At 44.6% G+C, this 19425-nt stretch overlaps 1 protein-coding gene and 1 non-coding gene across 2 annotated transcripts; one reads left to right on the forward strand and one right to left on the reverse strand.

The window, feature by feature from the left end:
- Positions 1-720: 720 nt before the first annotated feature.
- On the reverse strand, positions 721-904 carry LOC136659576 (U2 spliceosomal RNA). The gene has a single exon (XR_010794850.1). It is a non-coding gene; the product is annotated as a U2 spliceosomal RNA (small nuclear RNA).
- Positions 905-3813: 2909 nt separating this feature from the next.
- C8H15orf40 (chromosome 8 C15orf40 homolog) lies at positions 3814-11888 on the forward strand. The gene is made up of 4 exons (XM_066636142.1): positions 3814-3934; positions 7000-7126; positions 9872-9999; positions 10799-11888. The coding sequence occupies exons 1-4, from the start codon at positions 3824-3826 to the stop codon at positions 10889-10891; spliced, it is 459 nt and encodes a 152-aa protein (XP_066492239.1). The 5' UTR covers positions 3814-3823; the 3' UTR covers positions 10892-11888.
- Positions 11889-19425: the final 7537 nt, after the last annotated feature.

The following is a 19425-nucleotide window of genomic DNA, read 5'->3' on the forward strand; positions in this document are numbered from 1 at the left end:
TTCTGAATGTTCTAAAGTGCTACACAAATGTTATATTTTGAAACCAAGGAAATTTTAATCAGATTCTTCTGGTTTAGGTTGGGTGTTACTGCTAAGTGTTCTTTATGTTCTGGCTATAAAAGGGGAATATACTTTTCTACTCAGAAATAAGTTCTAGTGTTAGGGCCGGCCCAAGATCTCCTGACACTGAGGTGGTATTTCAGATACTGCCACCCCTTTACCTGCTGTGCCATGCCAGCCTCTACTCCCACCCACTGTTCTCCTCCCATTTCTTCTGCCAGGGAATAGGAGGAGCAGCAGCCGCAGTGGAGGCAGGTGGCCAGACAGATGGTTGCCTGAGGCAACTGCTTCATTTCATCTCATGGATGGGTATTTCAGCACAGGTTGTCATTGTTTTCAATGATATATATGGGGCAAATTAAATAGGCTGTAATCTAGCAGACTGGAAAAACTGCCCCAAATGCTGTGAATGGGTTTAGCTGCTTCTCTGATGGGCTTCCTGATTGCACCACTTTTATTATGCCCAGAAAACTGCACACAGACTTGTAAGCTTGATCCACTTGTCCTGACAGAAACAAACTTGGAAATGCTACTTGTGTGTGGGAAAGTAGCTCTGTGAGTAAATTGAATCCCATCTTAGAAATCTTAAAAATAGTAACAGAAGAAAACATAAAGTAAAATTGATCTATTTTTAAACCAGTGTTTTTTTCCCCTAGAAATGGGAAGTGCACCAAGCTAGGAGTCACTGCACTACCAAGCTGATACATGGAATAAACAGAGCAAGCTCTTACATTTTACAAAAATCCACTTAATATACAACCCTCAAATCATAAGGGTATATCAGAGATTAAGCTGATAAGAACAGATGCTATCCTTGATTTTAGCCATTAGGCAGAGAAGCAACACCCTTTAGTGCCTCCCTCTGCTATACTCAAGAAATCCCACTGCGTTCTACGTCTCCACAGTCCAAGCCCCATGCCAAAGCACCCAGCAGCCGCCCAGTGCTGTCCGCACAGGGCAGACAGATTCTGATGTAGCAGAATTGTGTTCTAACCAATCTCTGAATTGGAACTAGGAGGGCTTCTTGCCATCTTGTGAATTTCTGGACGACTCCTAGGTTCCTCTGATGGTTCATTTGCCTAGCTCAGTCCACAACTTCATTATGTCTGGGGTGGGGACTGTGAACCTGTTGCATGCCCGCAAAGCCTTTCCTACTAGCACTCTTCACTCTCTCCTGACACTTAGGGCCCAATCCTATCCAACCTTCCAGCACCAATGCAGCCCTGAGGTAAGGAGACAAACATTCCCTTATCTTGAGGAGGTGTCTGTGACTGCATCCCCCCTACTGCAGGATGCAGTGCATGCCCCATGGACACAGCTGCATTGGTGCTAGAAAGTTGGATAGGATTGGACCCTACATAAGAAGCCCAACTGCTTACATGCATTCGCAAAAATGAGCATATTGTTAAGAGATACATAATTTCCATATAATAACCAGTTCAAATGAAAATCCACCCTAACTGGAAGGTACTATGAATGCCTCACATGGAAAACCCTGCAGTGATGATCCTTGGTCATTGGTTGGTCATTTTGTTATTTTAAAGTACTGTAATATAATCATTTTTTAAAAAATCAGTTTAGTCCTCCACAACAGGCAGGCCGTCCACACATATGGTTGCCTATCCTCCAGGACTGTCCTGGAGGCCCCAGGAGTCAACACTGAACTAATAACTACTCACTTCCTCATGGCTTTTCAACAAGGGCTCAAAACATTTCTGTTTAGTTTGTGTGTGTGGGATGTGTCATCTGCCTGTATGCTCTTATTTTGTTTTTATTGTTTATATTGTGGTGTTTGTGTTTTTGTTTTTACTCTTTTTTGTGTGTTTAACGTCTAAAATTATACGCTGCCTTTGGCATCTGCTCCTGCAGAGGAAAGGCAAGGTATTAATCTTTTAAACCAGTGATTCCCAAGTTTTTAGCTCCAGGACCCACTTTTTAAAACAACATTCAATCAAGACCCACCTAGGTTTATCAGACTTTTTTTAAAAAAAGGAGATCTAGAAAGAAATAATGCTTATTTATAAGTAATAATAACCAGAAAGACCCTCAAACATCTATCTCCCTATATTTACACATACTTGCAATCTGCAGGAGCTTGGCTGCTTGCAGGACAGTTAGCAGCTGATTTTTGAATAGCTTCAGGTTTTGAGGCAATTAGGGTGCAATCCTAACCCCTTATTTCAGTGCTTTCCAGCACTGGCATAGCTGTGCCAATGAGACGTGCTGCATCCTGCAGTTGGTGTCACTCATGGAGGCCTTCTCAAAGTAAGGGAATTTTGTTCCCTTATCTCAGAGCTGCATTGCCCTTATGTCAGTGCTGGAAAGCACTGACATAAGGGGTTAGGATTGCGCCCTTAGTTATCTGATCTCTCCAGCACCCTTACGCAACCCACCAAAAATCAGATCGCAACCCACCAGTGGGTCCTGACCCACAGTTTGGGAACCACCGTATAAACAAACAGTCTCCAGGTGACCACAGATAGTCACACTGGAGATTTAAACAGGTCTCTCCAAGATCGCATTGTGTGGGGGAAGGGGAAGTACCTCTAGAAACAGCTTCATCCACCTGCTCTGGCAGAATGACCAGGCATCCTCTTTTTCCAGGACATGCCCTCTTTTTTAGCCTCATGTCCTGAAAAATAACTTTTAAATGACCCTGGGTAATAGAAAGGCACAGACTAAACATAGACACCAGGGTGAACAAGAATAAAGATTTTTATTGAGAAAGAGATAAAAGGTAGAGCTTTGTTATATAAAACAAAGATTCCCAGAACGTATACCTAGCTATCCCCCTTCCCAAATCTTCTGGTGGGCAGGTTATTGGAAGGGAAGCATAGTTTTCCTCTTTAGCATAGGGTGACCAGATGCCCTCTTTTTCAAGAACATTCCCTCTTTTTTAGCCTCTTAAATGTCCTTTTCCCTGTGAGCAGGCTGTACACAGCCTTCTTGTAACAGGCCAACGCACATTTTGCTTCCTTAAATGTTACACCAATTCCTGGGTATATTTGAGGTGCCGATTCCAAAAATGGCATCCATTTTGCCCTATCACGTCTAGTTTGGAGATATAGTATAGCCTCTTTAGTGAATGGTTCAAGCAGCTTCCCCATGAGGAAGAATTATTATGTAGAATATAGTTTCAAATTTAATAATAAGTAATATAGTGTTTTAATTAACCAACATGAAATCAATATATGAGTGTTTTTAGCTTTTATTTTGTCTCATCCTACATTTTTCTTGGATGTCCTACGTGTTGGGGTGCCTGGTGGTCTTGTGTGGTTATGACATCCAGTCACCCTGGGTCTGGCCACCTTTTTTTGCTTCTGGCCCACTTCTGCTGGACCCACAGGTGTTGCACACATTGGGTCCCTGTTGCGTATACGCAAAGTTGGGCAGAAATGGCTTGGCAGGTACTCCTTGCAGGTGGGAGCCGGCTGGAAGTGCTTTGCAGAGGGCTGTGCACCAGCCCCACTTTCAGGCAGGGCTGTGCTTGGAGGGCTGCAATTCAAGTGGTAGCAAAGTGCACCCCCATCCTACATGTGGGGTGAATTTGGGGCAGTGGCTGCTGCCTGCTTTTAAGAACTCTGGAGCAATTTCCCCGTGTAAACTAATGGGCGCTGGAGCCTCTTTGGCGCCCTCTAGTGCAGACGCGTCCAATTCTCGGCTTGAGTGCGATATCCTGGCCTCTACTGCCTCTCCGCTCTGTGCCCAGGCCGCATGCGCAAGAAGTCTCCTTGTTGCCGGAAGTGAGAGAGGGACGAGTGCCATGCTGGGGTTGGCCCTTCCTGCTTTCCGTCCGGGTGCCCGTTTCCTGGTTTCTTCTCTCCGGGTTGCTGCCCAGAGACGGCGGGAGGGAGGGGCCACCATGCCCAGGAAGGTCAGTCGTGGCGGGGCTGTTGGTGGGGGGACTGAGCCCACAGAGCTGTGGGTGAGCTAGAAGAAAGAGTCCTGTGGGGTCCATAAGGGCTGGCAGTCTTTACCTAGAGTGTGAGTAGTCTGTGGAACTCCTTGCCACAGGATGTGGATGTGGCAACTGGTCCACATGCTTTGGGGTGGAGAGAGGGTATGGAGGGCTGTTCTCCCTCTAACACAACCCCAGAACCAGGGGACAGCCACTCACATTGAGTGTTGGGAGGGTGAGGGCAGAGCCTGTGGAACTCCTTGCCACAGGATGCAGGGGTGGTATCTGGCCCACATGCCTTGGGATGGAGGGAGTGGATGGAGGGGGTTCTATTCCCCCTCCCACCACACCAGAACCAGGGGACAGCTGCCCACACTGAGTGTCTGTGGAACCCTTTGCCACTGGATTAGTCTGTGGAACTCCCTACCACAGGATGTGGGGATGGCACCTGGTCCACATGCCTTGGGATGGAGGGAGTGGATGGAGGGGGTCCTTTCCCCTCTCTCTCAACAACAGAACCAGGGGACAGCCACTCACATTGAGTGTCAGGAGAGTTAAGACAGAATGAAAGAAAATATTTCCTTACTCAGTATGTAATTAATCTGTGAAACTCCATGGGACAAGATGTGGTGATGGCATCTGGCCTACATGCCTTGGTTTGTAGGGAGTGGATGGAGGAGGTTCTATTTCTTCTCACACCACACCAGAACCAGGGGGTGTCCATTAAAAAGGGGGGGGGGTTAGAACAGGCAAAAGAAAATATTTCTTTTACCCTGCCTGTCATTAGTCTGTGGAACTCCTTGCTACAGGGTATAGTGATAGCATCTGACCTGGATGCCTTTAAAAGGGGATTGGACATATTTCTAGAGGAAAAGTCCATCACAGGTTACCAGTCATGATGTGTATGTGCAACTTCCTGACTTTAGAAGTAGGTTACCACAGAATGCCAGGTGCAAGGGAGGGCACCAGGATGCAGGTCTCTTGTTGTCTTGTGTGCTCCCTGGGGCATCTGGTGGGCTCCTGTCAGATACAGGAAGCTGGACTAGATGGGCCTGTGGCCTGATCCAGCAGGGCTCTTCTTATGTTCTTAGTTATGCTTAGAAGGAGAGCTGCCAGTGTGTGGCAAGGCTGCAACCAAATTACTGGCACTACTGTGGTGTGGGAGTTACTAGGCTGTGGCTTCAATCCTGTGCATATGTATCTAGGAGTATGTTTCATTATGGAACATGGTGGCATTTACTTCTGAGTAAACCTGCATGAGGTTGCACTGAATAACTGCAACAGTCGTGCTTGCCTGGAAGCAGCCTGGCGCGGGAACCATCCTTTGTGAGCTGGGGATGCCCAAGGCCTTCGTTCTCATTCACCAAACTGTTAGCCAAATTTTTCATGACCCCTATGGTCATGGCCTGCTGTGCTCTGCCCTGCCAGTGTGGATCAGCTTTAAATGACCATGGGTATTAGAAATGCACAGACTACGCATAGAGACCAGGGTGAAGTTGAACAAGAACAAAGACTGAGAAAGAGGTAAAAGGTAAAGGTTTGTTATATGAAATAAAGATCCCAAAAACTTATTTCCCCTTCCTAAACCTTCTGCTGGGCAGGTTATTGGAAGTGAAGGGTAAACATGGTTTTCTCCTTTAGGAGGTAGCTGGATCTTTGGGCAGAACAGTCTCTGGTAGATAATTTGGACCACAGATGGAAAGTTGGATCTTGGCTAGAACAAGTGGCATCACAAGGGAGGTGTGGGGGGTGCAGGCCACACTGGGTGATGGCATGGGGGGGTGACGCCACTACTTGCCAAAATTTTAAAAAACTTGGCATTTTCAAATAATACCATCAATTGATGCATAATTTCATGCAAAGGCTCTTTCCCTTCCCCCTCCCCATTTCATCTTTACAGCAACTCTCTGAAGTAGGTTAAGGCAAAAGTGACATCCCAAAAAGCCACGAAATGAACTTTGTGGATGAGTAGAGATTTGAATCCAGGTTTCTTAACTATAATGTCATCCTGTCTCTGAGAACCCTAGTTACTGAAAGGATTAATTGGATATTGCAGTGGTTCTCAAACCTTTTAGCGCCGGGACCCAATTTTAGAGTGTCAGGACTCACTGGAAGTGATGTCAGTGCCAGAAGTGACATCATCAGTAAAAGCTTCAAATCGAAGTCGCAATCAGCTAAAAGTCCCATTACATACAGCGCTTGTCATTTTGTATGACTCGGAATTCCAGCAAGCTGTTATATGAACAAGGACCTACGGGGTCCTTGTGTTGAGGTCTGAAACCTTAGAAATCCCTCAGGTCTTGTGCACGGGAGAAAAGTTACAGGCACTGTACCTGATGTAACCTGTTGGTGTTTAATTCTGATGTGCTCCATGTATCTAAGTGGCAGGTGATACTAAGTGCAAACCCTGTGCACCTAAGTTTGGGCATGGCCTTATGTATAAAGTAGGCCTGCAAATAAATGCTCCTGGGGCATAGGGATTGAGGAGCTAGACGTGTGTTGCTGTCTGCTATGTTGCTGTAAATATACCTTGGTGGTGGAACCCAGCCTTCTATTTGGAGTGGTTATTTGCAACTATCGTGCCTCCTGTGGGACAGTATTGATAATCAGCTTCGAGTTTCTGCTGTGCAGCTGTTTATATTGCTCTGCTGGAAACTGCTACACTCCACAACACCTTGGTTGGGTCGCTACCCCCCTTAAGGGGTAGCATCCCAAAAGCGAATGCAAATGCCTGCCCTGGAGGGTCTTGGCCCCCAGGTTGGGAAACACTGCATTACAACTAATGCTGCTTATTAATATATGAAGTTCTTCAGTATCTAAGATTAGCTGTTCTCATTTCCTCTGTAGGCTTTCTTTTACTCTTCCTTGTGTTTTTGAGTTTTTAGGAAAATTGGAATTTTCTTTTTTTTAAAGGTGAATTTCTTTAATATTATTGGGAGGTTTGGTGATTCAGGAATCAGCCAGTTGATTAAACAAATGACTTTGGTTTAGCTGTCTCCACTTTCAGACTGATAATTTTGCTTTCTCTGTTTTCTTTTAAGGGCAAGGCACAGAATAAGGACACAGCAAAGCCTGCTGCTCTTTCAAGCCCCGTGGCGACTGATAAAAGCGGCTGTGTCACCATCTCTGTTCATGCCAAACCTGGATCTAAATTCAATGCAGTAACAGGTATGTTAGAAATCATAAACACAGAGAGAAAATGGTTGGTATTTTAACCATTCCTTGGAATGGTTCATTTCTTTTGATCAGCTCATGTGTTTGTCTCTTGGAGAGTCAGATAACTCTTAGAAACCTAGAATTGGCTTGACCCCAAAAATCAGCTTGTAGCCCAACTTTCTGCCTTGGGCAAGAGTACCCCCTTCAGTTCACACAATGTATGCCATAATCAGAAAGCAGGTACACTGCAAAAAATTACATGGGTAGCTGCCTTATACTGAGTCATGCCTTTTGTTCATCTAGCTTAGTATTGTCTACACCAGTGATTTTAAACTTTTTTCAATTCGGGGCACACTGACAAGGTGCTACAGTTGTCAAGGCACACCATCAGCTTTTTGATAATTGACAAGGTACACCATGCTGCTGGTGGGGGGCTAACATCCCCCAATGGCCCTAATAATAAATGACCCTCCCCCCAAATTCCCGCAGCACACCTGCAGACCATTCACAGCACAGTGGTTGAAAATCAGTGTCCTACACTGATTTAGCAGCTTTCCAGAGTCTCAGACAGGATCTTTTCCAGTCCTTCCTGGCAATTCTAGGGATTGAACCTGGGACCTTCTGCATGCAAAGCATATGCTGTATCGTTGAGTTATGGTCCCTCCGTTACTTATGGAGCCTAAGTTGACTTGCCTAACTTCACACACTTTGTCTCAGTTTTTCTATGTCACTGTTGGGATTCAGAGGGGGCCACCAGTGCCTGCATGCTGATCCAGGGCAGTAGCACCTAATGCTTAGCTCTCACTCCTTTCCTGTTCCCCTCTCTTCCCCTTGTGTCAACACAAAACTTTCCCGGGGGGGTGGGGAGCCTTGGTAGTTTGAATCCACTGCCACCAGCCCAGGTAATCAGGCTAGCCAGAGGGGCTTCCTGGGCAGAACCTCCCTCCTACTACAGCTGACTTTCAGGGTTCTGTATTAAAATCACTCTTGCAGTAGTTCCTGCAGAGCAAGGAGATGTGACAATGCACTGATTTCCCCTTGCCAAGGAGACAGATTTGAAGTGAAAATGTATTATTAAAGTTTATTAAAATGCTAGTAAAAGGGGAAAAAAAGGATAACGGAACCAATGGAAGACGAAAGAGAAGTAAAGAGCATCAAATTTGGCGGAAAAGAGGTTAATTTCCTGCTAACCCACAGCTCTGGTGAAAAATAATACAGATGGCACTGGAGTGCTGTGGAATCTCACATATGCATTGTTAACTCAGAGCTCTTGTGGCTGTGTTTTGAATGAGCTTGGACAAAGGATGTCTGTAAACCAACAGAAGTTTTTGGATAATTCTAAAATAAAACAAAAACCTGATTGTACAGTCTACCTACACAGTCCTAGCTAGGTGTACCTGAATGGTGGGACTATCAAGCCTTGCACTTGCTTCCAGGAGGGTAGAAGGCTCTCCCTGGCTGACCTCTCAGTGGCTGGAGGAAAGAAGAGCAAGAGTTTCTAGTCTGATGGGGCTTACTCCCTTAACTGAAGCGACACCATCTGTTACCTGATCTCTACATTTTCCTTGCCTGGAGAATAGCTAGCCAGGACCCCCTTGAAACCAGTTGAACCAGTTTTGCTGGTTGTGATTCCCATTCCTTTTCCTTTGTCTGGCAAGTTGTCTGTAAACTGCATTCCAGCTCTGACTGAAACAAACTCCATCACAGAGTTTTAAGCTTTCTCCCACATGGAAATAGACAAAATGTACCCCCAAATACAATAGAACACAAATAAAACGTAGCCATTTCATGACAGTCACTGAACCATAATTACCAGCAACCATGGTTTACAAATCCACTTCAGATTAAGGCTTCTGTGTTTGGTTTGCCAGCTGATCAATTAAGACCAAACCATGTCTTGAATGGTGTAATGTCTGAACTGAACCCTATAGCTTGGCTGAGACATAGCCAAGTCATGGTCTGTCTGCACTGTATAGGAATGAGCCTCTGACGTGTACGCTCCTCTCTCCCTCCTTCTGTGTTTACTTTCTCCCCTTGGTTTGCAGAGAACTCCAAAAGTGCTATACAAAAATGCAGAGTGGTAGATGTAAGTATTTGTAAGTGCTAGCATTATTCTGGCAAACGGAAGTAGTCATTGATGAAAATGAAAGGATCATGCTTGTCTTTCAGCTAACATATTTTTGTTCAGTAAAAGAAACTTTTACCGTTTGTATGTAGGCTTGTTTCCTTTGTAAGTGCGTGCTTTTAGAAGAGCGCTGTGTGTCACTTCCTAGTATTTGCTTTCTGACTCACAAGCTGCTACGACAGTAGAAAAGAATAATCTATATTCATACTTGTGTGTCTTTGCCAAAGATTGTCTTGACTCAGACCATCTTTTGAGGCATTGAACAAATTCACGTTAACTAGATGTAGATGGGGAAGAAAGCCAAGTGTCACTGTCTCCACTACTACTGCGTCTCTTGCAGGGCATCTCTTCTGCTCGTAATTCTGTGCCCTGTTTTTCATTTGGTGTTTAAAATGATAGAATAAACTTTGCTAGAATAACACTGTTCCCATGTGTAGTATTTATAAATGCATGTATGTGTTTTTTTGGACATACTTTGGACATACCGGACATACATTTATACAGTATAAATGTATACTGATACATTTATAGAAGACTTTGATGGCGAGTTAACAGAAATCAATTACAGTTTAAACTTAACCAAAAACATTACAAATACTTTGAAGGTGAAAATCCTAAAATGCTTGTTACAGACCTGACCACGGAAGCAGTAGGTGTGGCCATTGCTGCCCCTCCGTCTGAAGGGGAGGCCAACATGGAGCTGTGCCGCTTTCTCTCTAAAGTCCTTGAAGTGAAGAAGAGTGAAGTTGTACTGGAGAAGGTACAGTGTGTTACATTCTCATCTGATGCGGTCTTGTCCTGGGTTCTTGAAATTTGTTGTGCCAGTTCCTTATTTGCCAGCTTTCATTTTACCAGCTTGAGGAAATTCTGAGAACTGCTAATCTAACTGAAAATAAAAATGGAAGGAGAATAAATCCAATACAGTTTCCCTACATAAAGTTCTGCTTTTCTGGAAATTGTCCAGTCACCTACTGGTCCAGTAGGACTAGACTCTTACTCATGGTTAGAGGTATGATTTTTTGTGTGTGTGATAACAAAATAAAAACAGATGACACTGCTTTATGCGCTTCTCATTTTGGGGCACAAACCCAAAATCTGCACCAAAAAACAACAACCAAAAACCAGGAAATCGACAAAAAAAAAATGGACTGGGGGGGGGGAGTGCATGGGTAATGACAGCAGCTACATCTGCTGACACTATACCACGTATATCACCTACCTAGTACACCTTTAAAGTGGTTATAATTATAAAAATGCACCCTTGAAATAAAAACACGTAATACCAATTTCTGCACTTTTTTTGCCTTCAGGGAAAAAATGAAATCTGTGAAAAATAAAAACATTTAAGAACACCTCTAGTCATGGTGTAAGAGAAAGCCTTCTACTGTCACCGAAAATTACTTTCTGGTTTTCGTTACTAGGCTAGTAAGCCAGTGTGGCCCCGATTTGTTTTCACTTGCTCAAGAACCAATCCTTCATCTACAGATAGGATCGAGCTTTCAGAATTATCATCCTGTAAAGGAAATCATCCAAAATTCTTTGCTTTTGTATCGAAACAGGGTGGTAAGTCTCGTGAAAAAATAGTGAAGATTTTGGCACCAGTGACTGCAGATGAAGTTTTAGAGAAGCTGAGAAAAGAAACTGCCAGCTGAGATGATTCCAAAGTTATAAAATGAGCAATTTTCCAGTGCTGGATATGGAGAACAAACAGAGTCACACACAGGAAAGCAGATAATAACTGGCATTGGGGCACTTGCCCATACTTTTGTAGGAAGCGACAATGATGAACTTAAGTTGTGGAAGGTAATAATACAGTATTATCATAATCATCGAAGACCCATTTGCCCAAATGAGGCTGAGACCTGAAGGTCGAAAGAGGCTGAAACCTGTTGCTGATCGTAGATATGGGAGCTGTGTTGGTATTTGGATCACTGTGACGTCCTCCAAGAAGAGCATATTGAAGTATAGATGAGCCTAGTCAAACTGGAAACCAGTGTTGAGAGTGGCATGTGAGCCCACAGCGCATACGCTTATCCCACCAGCGTCTCTTGCAAACAAGTTGCGCAGCATTTGCTTTTGTATTTCAATTACCTGCAAACCTGTTTAACGAAGGCAACAGTTGGGCAGAATGAATGCACGTGTACACTGAGGGCAGTGATGCAACCATCATGTCTCTTTCCACTCGTACAGACAATTGTCTTCAGTCTCAGTGCCTGGGCAACGCTCTGAAGATCGCTTTGAAGAACGCTTTGTTGTCATGTTAGTGGCAGTGGGGCTTTTCATTGCAGTACTAAGGTTTGAGCATGTCACAGTTTGGCATGGGCTCATGTGCATTAATGCCTCATGTCTATAAATAAGAAAAAGCACCACTGGTCTTGCTTCCATTCCATTAGTGTCTGGGGATGCAACTCTGTTGGGCTTTCCTCCCCTTCCCCTTAGAGCAACTGCCTTAGTATGGATTCTGATTTTGCCACATTCTGCCCAAGAGCTCCCTGCTCTTCTTCAGAGCTAATGTCTTCTGACTGTATTTCAAAGCTGAGTTTTCTGGATTTCTGCTTTCCCATCATATTGTATTTGCTGCCTTGCTCTTGGCCTGGGTGCCTGAGGTGCCAAGCCACCCATTTTAAAATAAAGCGGGTCTGACACATTGTCAGGTTGATGTCTTGTGTCTGTCAGAGACTTCTACTTATTCCGCTGGGAAGATGCCTAGCGCATGATTTGTCACATGTGGCCACAGTAGATGCACGCAGCCACCAGGACTTCAGTGTGTGACCTTTGACTGGAGGGTCTTTGCTCCTGTGACTTCAGTGGAACCAAGATAAAGGTCAGTCAGAAATGTTGCCAACATGGGGAGGGGCGACTCTTGCCCTTACTGGAGATTGGCAACCCTGTGACTTGTGGTAGAGAAGCCACTTCTGTCTCTGTGGCTTTCTCAGCTTCAGCCTTACCAAAATTCAGCTTTCAAAGTTGGCCCCTATCAATGTGCTACAACCACAGCTAGAATTCAGTTTGAGAATCACCACACTTGTCTCGCTGAGAAGTCTACAGTGATTCTTTCTTACGTTCTCCTTGTATTCTTTGTCACCTTTTGCATTGATATAATGAACTGAGGCTGCAATCCTATCCACACTTACCAGAGAGTAAGCCCCATTAACTATAATGGGGCTTACTTCTGAGTAGACATTCATAGGATTGGACTCTGAATTATTTAACATTTTCCCAAATTGGGACTGTCAAGTTGTTTGGCATATGAGTTTTAAGGTATTGAGTTATTACATCTTCATATATTTGTTGTCCTCCCCCTTACAACAACCCTGTGAGGTAGGCTAAGATAGTAACTGGCACAAGATCACCCAATGAACCTCATAGCTGAGTGGGAATTTGAGCCCAGGTATCTCTCCAGTCTGACGCTCTAACCACTACTTCACAAAGACCTTAAGCAATTAATTCTATGAGTTTTATCTGATTAATTCTGCACATATTTGCATATGTGAAAACAGCCATTTCAACCAAGAGCATACTTTTTATTTTTGTATGATGCATTCATGAGTCTCCATTCCGCCTTATGGGAGAGAAGGGAGAATGCCTTTTATAAGACAATGTCTGCTGTGTTATACATGCACCATCAAAAAACATTTCTGTGCCATATAGGAGGGAATGTTCCTTCTAAGACATTGCTTTCTTTCTTGCAGTCCTTATATATACCTGAATCTAAATTTTTAAAACAGCTGCCTGTCTAATTGGGATCACTTTAGTCCAGGGTGTCCAAACATTTTGGCAGGAGGGCCACATCATCTCTCTGACACTGTGTTGGGGGCCGGGGGAAAAATTAATTAATTTACATTTAAAATTTGAATAAATTTACATAAATGAATTTATTAGAGATGGAACTTATATGAATGAATGAAGGTCTTGCAATAGCTCATGGCCTATAAAAGGCCTTGCACAAAGCAAGGCTAGCCTTTCCTTCGCTGCCACTGCTGCATCACAGACATGAAGCAGCAAGTAGTGGAGGGAGCTTTTGTCCCACAGCTCATGTGAGAGGTCGAACAGTGTCCTCATGCTGAGAGCAGTTGCATTGGGCCAGCATGGGCTCTAGCAAGTCTCCAGAGGGCCAGCGGCTCATTGGAGACTGGGAGTTCCCCAAGGGCTGGATTGGACGCCCCCGTTTGGGCACCCCTGCTTTAGTCAATCAAAATATTTTAAGTTGCTTGATTAAATGTTGCAGCACTAATAAGCGTGCCATTTGCTGAGAGAGGAAGAGGTAGCTCCATGTAGGATTTTTGAGGAAGAAGGTCTCATGCATAAGAGGTAAATTTATGCAAGATGTGTCGTTTCTATTACCATACATACTTCTGCATTTTTGTGTTTTTTTTCTATTTCTGATTTTGCTAGTTGGAGGGAAGAGCAAGGAGCCTTGCAGGGCACAAATATCTTTTGTAGTTGTGTTTTCAGCAGGAAGTATCCAAGTACTTCCAGAACTTAGTAGTCATAAGGGCTAGAAATGTGCTTATGGGGGGGGAAAAAAGCATGGAATTGGCATTTGTACACATCAATGGTTTAAGGGCCTTGGTATTTAAAGGACCATCTTTTCCAGTGTGCTATTGCCAGCTGCTGAAATCTTTGGGGAATCTTTGTTCCTTGTCCTAGTGTCATTAGATGTATCCTCAGAGTAGAGCCTTCTCCATTGTGGCTTCCAGGCTTTGGGATTCTCTGCCACGAGGAATCCATTTGTCCCCTTTTTTGACTGTGTTTCAGCACAAGATAAAACCAGGATTATTCCACAGGGCTTTAGAAAGTGCTTCCTCTTTGGCATTGATGCTGCTGTGCTTAGCGGTTCTGTGCTGATGTGTTTGGCCTTTCTTTTAATTTGTATTTTGTCATTCAGCTTTGTTTGCTCTTAATTTCATGTCATTTAAGCAGTTGTGATGGTTCTTTGGAACAGAAAGTGCAGGATATAAATACTGTATTGTAATAAAGAGAAATACAATAAACCCATATACTGTGTTCCCTTAGAGTCATGCCAGACAAGCAGCACTGCCCTAGTTTAGCAAATAGTTTTAGTCCCTCCAGCCCAACTTGTCTAATGTCAACTGTAAGCCTTCTCTTGTTGGGTGGGGCGGGGGGGAGGTCTCCAGGCAACTTGTGGACTGAGAAAGGCCCTTTTGCCATCTGTCTTGTAAATGGAAGGCCGCCTCTGAGATGCAAACTGAGGCTTTATGGATCCCTGCTGGCATTTGCCCTTTAACAAAGTACAGCACTCTGTGCTTCAGATGCTTCTGACAGCTCAGAATCCAGAGGACATTCCGGGTCGCAAACTCCATCCTGCTGCAAGACAGATTTGCAACAAAACGACCAGGAGACTGTCCTTTCCCAGCAGATAATTTCTCAAGAAGTGCCTTGATCTTTGGCAGCCCTCATGCATTTTCAAAGGCAAATGAAAGAGCAACTCTGATGGTAGGGGCAGGCTTGGGTTTTGTGGGTGTACTTTGTTTTGTTTTTATTAAAGACATCTGCCCCTACTATCTAACCCAAGACTGAACTTGCTGGTCACAGAAAGGGACTAGCTACAAATGTTCCACATAGGGCTTGCTTAGTCAATTTCTTTCAGCTAATTTTTACTTAGAAGAGTGCTCCAAGTTCATTCAGGTCACTTTCCTTCTCAAGCAGATTGCTTCTGTGCAGCTATTAAAGCCCAAGTTTATCTAAAAGTCTAGACATGGTTCTTGAAAACTTTTCTTTCCCTTTAGAGGTGACTGATTGGCATCCTATAGTAGGGTTACAAGATACAATGGAGGACAGAGTGCCTAAACCTAACCGTTGTATAGAAGAGGGGATTTTGGCAGGTGCAGCTTTTTAAACCCTTCCATGGTGAGCTGCACCTGCCAAAATTTTCTCTTCCCTACAATGGTTAAAGGTATAGGCATTCTGTCCTCCACTGTATCTGGTAACCCTTTCCTAAAGGCCTTGTAATTTGAGAGAGGGTCTCTGTATTGGAATCTCCAAAGATAGTGCGAGGAGAGTGGATGTGATGTCTGCAGTGGCCCTATGCTCTAATGCAGGGGTGTCAAACATTAGGCCCGGGGGCCGGATGCGGCCTCTGAAAGCTTTTTATCTGGCCCTCAGGCTCTTAGCTGCTGAGCAGTGCTGTTAACTCTGAAACAGCAGCCCACATAAAATTGGGCTTTCCCATATCTTGAAATATGATCAAGATTTGCATATTTTCTCTTCTGTCATTTGCAGTTAATGAATTTCTATATGAGAGCAAGGTGCTGATTTCGGGCCATCAGCTGCTTAATGATGTCACTTTCTGCTTGATGACATCATTTCCAGCCCTTAGCAGGCATCCTGAATGCTCTGTCTGAAAGGAGTTTGATACCCCTGCTCTAATGAATCTGGGAAACATTGGGTTAAAGCCTGGGCTTTCAGCAGTAGGTGTGCTACATGGCTGCAGCCACTAGAGGCCACAAGGTCTTTAGGGATAAAAGTAGCACCTGGAGATTGAAAAGACTGTGGGTAGTAGTAGGAGAGCTAGAGGGAGGACCTATCTATGGACGGACAACCAGACAGACTAACTATGAACTAGTGGACTAAGAGCCAAATCCTATCCAGTTTTCCAGTGCTGGTGCAGCTGTGCCCATGGAACATGCACTGCATCTTGTGGTGGGGAGGCAGTCCCAGAGGCCTCCTCAAGGTATAGGAACATTTGTTCCCTTACCTTGGGGCTACATTGCGGCTGCACTAGTGCTAGAAAGTTGGATAGGATTGGACCCTGACTCATGGACTAACTGGCTAATGAACTAACTGACTGCCTGGCAAAAGAGTGGAACAGAGATGCTGGAGACTAGTGTGTGGCTGGCTGCCACACCCAAGAGATGCTGCTTGGAGAACTGGGAGGAGGGAACCTGCAGCCCCACAGGCAAGCTACCTACTAGTTACTTTTCTGCTAGTGCTCAGCAGTAGTTTTATATCCTGCTAGAGCTAGCTAAGGTGACTAATTAGGTTCCAGTGGGCAGAGGTTCTGTATAACAAGCTTGGAACAAATGTGGCAAAACAGTCTCCTACTTAAGGAGCAGGCAAGCTGATGTTATTAAACCTCCATGCCAAGTACATAGCATTTTATATAGAGTTGGAAAACCCCCAAACTGAGCCCTATTCTGAACACTCCCACTGATTTAGGTCTTTAAAAGTTAACACCAGCACTTCACTTTGCTCCTGGAAATGCATGGGAAGCCCATGAAACCTTAAACAGTGGTGAGATACTCTTCCTCTAACTTGTGCCAGTTCAATCTAGCTGAAGTTTCTGAGAGGTCTTCAAGGGCAGCCACACATGCAACTAGTTGCAGTAGTCAAGTATCAGGTGTGAAATAGTCCATTGGTGTCCCTAACTTATTTATTCATGCATGTATGCAGGGCCTAAGTCATGAAGGATTTCTGGGTTTAAACAAATACTTTGAGTTATGCCTGGATGAAGCATTCGGTACAGAGGCTGGGATTCTTGTATTATTTCTTTTAGTGCCCTAATCAGCTGAGAACCTATATTTCATTTATGAACATGTAGCACAAAGCATAACCCCAAGCCCTGAGTATAGTACTTCGCTTGGAATACAGTACTGTGCTTGCAACTAGGAAGGAGAGTGTTTTAGAAGCAATTGGCCACTAGGTGACACACTAACCAGCTGTTACTTTTCGCTTTCAACTTTATCTGGGTATTTGAATACGGCTGCTGTTAAGTCTAGCCTTTTAAACTACAGGGTACCCTGCTAAAACATGATACAGGACAGTGGTGCTCTTAAAAAGTAGGGTGCAACAAAGCAAGGAGAGTGCCCAAAGCGGAGCTCTGTCCACCCTGCATAATGCTAATAACCTGCTAGAAGGATTTCAAGTGTGGACAATGTCATCCTAGACTTCTGCTTGGATGGAGCTTCTGCTGCAGATGGGTCTGCCCAGATCCACCTGGTCTGTCCACTTGTGTTAGTCTGTTCACATTCTTCATTAGCCTGCCCTTCAGTCCCAAGGGACTTGCAGGATGGCATGCAATATTTAAAAGCAGCAACAACAAAAGTAAGAAACCAATTTTTTTTACACGCAGTGCTGTAAACAGTAGAGCAGTAAGAGTATTTCTGCATTAAAACAGAGCAAAATCAAAATATTTAACGTATCTAATTAAAAAAATTAAAAGGTCCTTGCCTCAGACTGACTCAGTGCCCAGCAAGCTTTCCTGGAGAAGTCTTTAGCTGGAACAACATGGCACAAAAAAGTACTCTATCCAATTGCTACCAGGATGACTGCACCCAGGCAAGAGCCTCTGAAGAAGCACATAATAAATGGGCTGCTGTTCATTGGAGAAAAGGCTGCCCTTTAGGTAACCCTGTCCCACGCCTTTTAGGGCCCAATCCTATCCAATTTTCCAATGCCGGTGCAACTGTGCCAATGGGGCATGCACTGCATCTTGTGGTGGGGCAGCAGTTGCAGAGGTCTTGAGGTATGGGAATATTTGTTCCCTTACCTTGGAGCTGCATTGCGGCTGCTCTGGTGCTGGAAAGTTGGATAGGATTGGGCCCTGCATCTCTAGGGCATTGGTTCCCAACCTGTGGTCTGTGAACCACAGGTGGTCCGAAGACCCTGAGAAGTGGCCCACAAAGTGGGGGGGGATCACCTTTGATTACTTCCAGTGTCTCACAGAGCAAGCAATCTCCAATGGACCAACAATGAGTGTGGAGAACAGACTGCCCACAGCTACAACCACTGAAGTGTCAGCTGTGGGTGGTCCATTCTCCATCCTCTAGGGGAGTACTTGGGAGACAGACCACCAGAGAGGGCGGAGACCATCCCCTTACAACCACATGTCATCCACCATGATTCCAATTTTTATCCTAGTGGTCTGTGGGTTCCTCTAAAGGTTGGGAACCACTAATTTAAGGGTTTAAGACCTGTTTTGTGCTCTTTCCTCACTGAAATAGGTGTAATGACTTTCTCATGAGCAGGTGTTTGCAATATGCATTGGAAAGCAGCCCTGTAAATACCACTGATAAAACAAGCAGCAATCAGAAGGCCCTGCTTCAACTCACCAATGAAGGGAGCTGCTGTAACTCAGTGGTCATGCTCCTGCTTTGTGTGCAGAAGACCCCAGGTTCAATCGCTGGCATCCTCGGGTATGGCTGAGAAAGGAATCCTAGAAAAACTGTCAGTTTTCACAATATTCTGTAAGATGTTTTTAAAAGTCCAGTATAAGGCAGTTTCATATTTCACATGTCCTCCAGTAGCAGGTATTTGTATTGGAATTTCGGAAGATATTACCAAGGAGATAGGGTGTGGTGTCCACAGTGCCCCTTGCTCTAAGTAAATGCAGGATTAAAGCCCAGGTGGTAGCTGGAGGTGTGCTGCACAGCTACAGCCACTAGAGCATAAGGAGATCCCTCAGGTATATAGGGAGCACCTGAGGCAGAAAGGGTTTGGTGGGTGATAGAAGGAGTGCAGGTTGGAGAGGAGACTAACTTGGCTTATTGAATTGGGACTCAGACTATGGATTGTGACTGGACTTTGGCTTTGGACTTTGATTTGGATACCCTGGACTTTGGATACCCTGGATTGGATTGACCTACCTGGAACCTGACTTTGGACTGTAACTTGGCTTATTGGCAACTCTGATTGATTGGACTGGTTTACAAGGCCCAGTGGATTGGGATTTGGCAAAACAGTATTTCTTCCAATAACAGCTTAGGTCATCTTTCATGCATCATGGTCTCGTTCTTGCCCTTCCCCCCCCCCGCTTTATTAAAAGTGGACAAAATGCAAGACACACTCTGTATATAGAGCAAAATGCAGTCTGTACAGTACTCTAAAAATAATACATAAGCAAGACTGCCAACTGATTTTCTGGAAATGGAAAAGGTGCAAAAGAGAGCGACTAAGATGTTTACGGGGCTGGGGCACCTTCCTTACGAGGAAAGACTATGGCGTTTGGGCCTCTTCAGCCTAGAAAAGAGACACCTGAGGGGGGACATGATTGAGACATACCAAATTATGCAGGGGATGGACAGAGTGGATAGGGAGATGCTCTTTACACTCTCACATAATACCAGAACCAGGGGACATCCACTCAAATTGAGTGTTGGGCGGGTTAGGACAGACAAAAGAAAATATTTCTTTACTCAGCGTGTGGTCGGTCTGTGGAACTCCTTGC

Source organism: Tiliqua scincoides, chromosome 8 (genome assembly GCF_035046505.1).
Source record: "Tiliqua scincoides isolate rTilSci1 chromosome 8, rTilSci1.hap2, whole genome shotgun sequence".
Classification (NCBI taxonomy): Eukaryota; Metazoa; Chordata; class Lepidosauria; order Squamata; family Scincidae; genus Tiliqua; species Tiliqua scincoides.

What these genes read in the sequence shown, in the direction of transcription:
- C8H15orf40 (XM_066636142.1), top strand. Translation starts at nt 3,824, where the DNA reads ATGCTGGGGTTGGCCCTTCCTGCTTTCCGTCCGGGTGCCCGTTTCCTG. An exon ending in GGGCCACCATGCCCAGGAAG is followed by an intron (nt 3,935 to 6,999) that starts GTCAGTCGTGGC and finishes TTTTCTTTTAAG; the next exon opens with GGCAAGGCACAGAATAAGGA. An exon ending in TAAATTCAATGCAGTAACAG is followed by an intron (nt 7,127 to 9,871) that starts GTATGTTAGAAA and finishes TGCTTGTTACAG; the next exon opens with ACCTGACCACGGAAGCAGTA.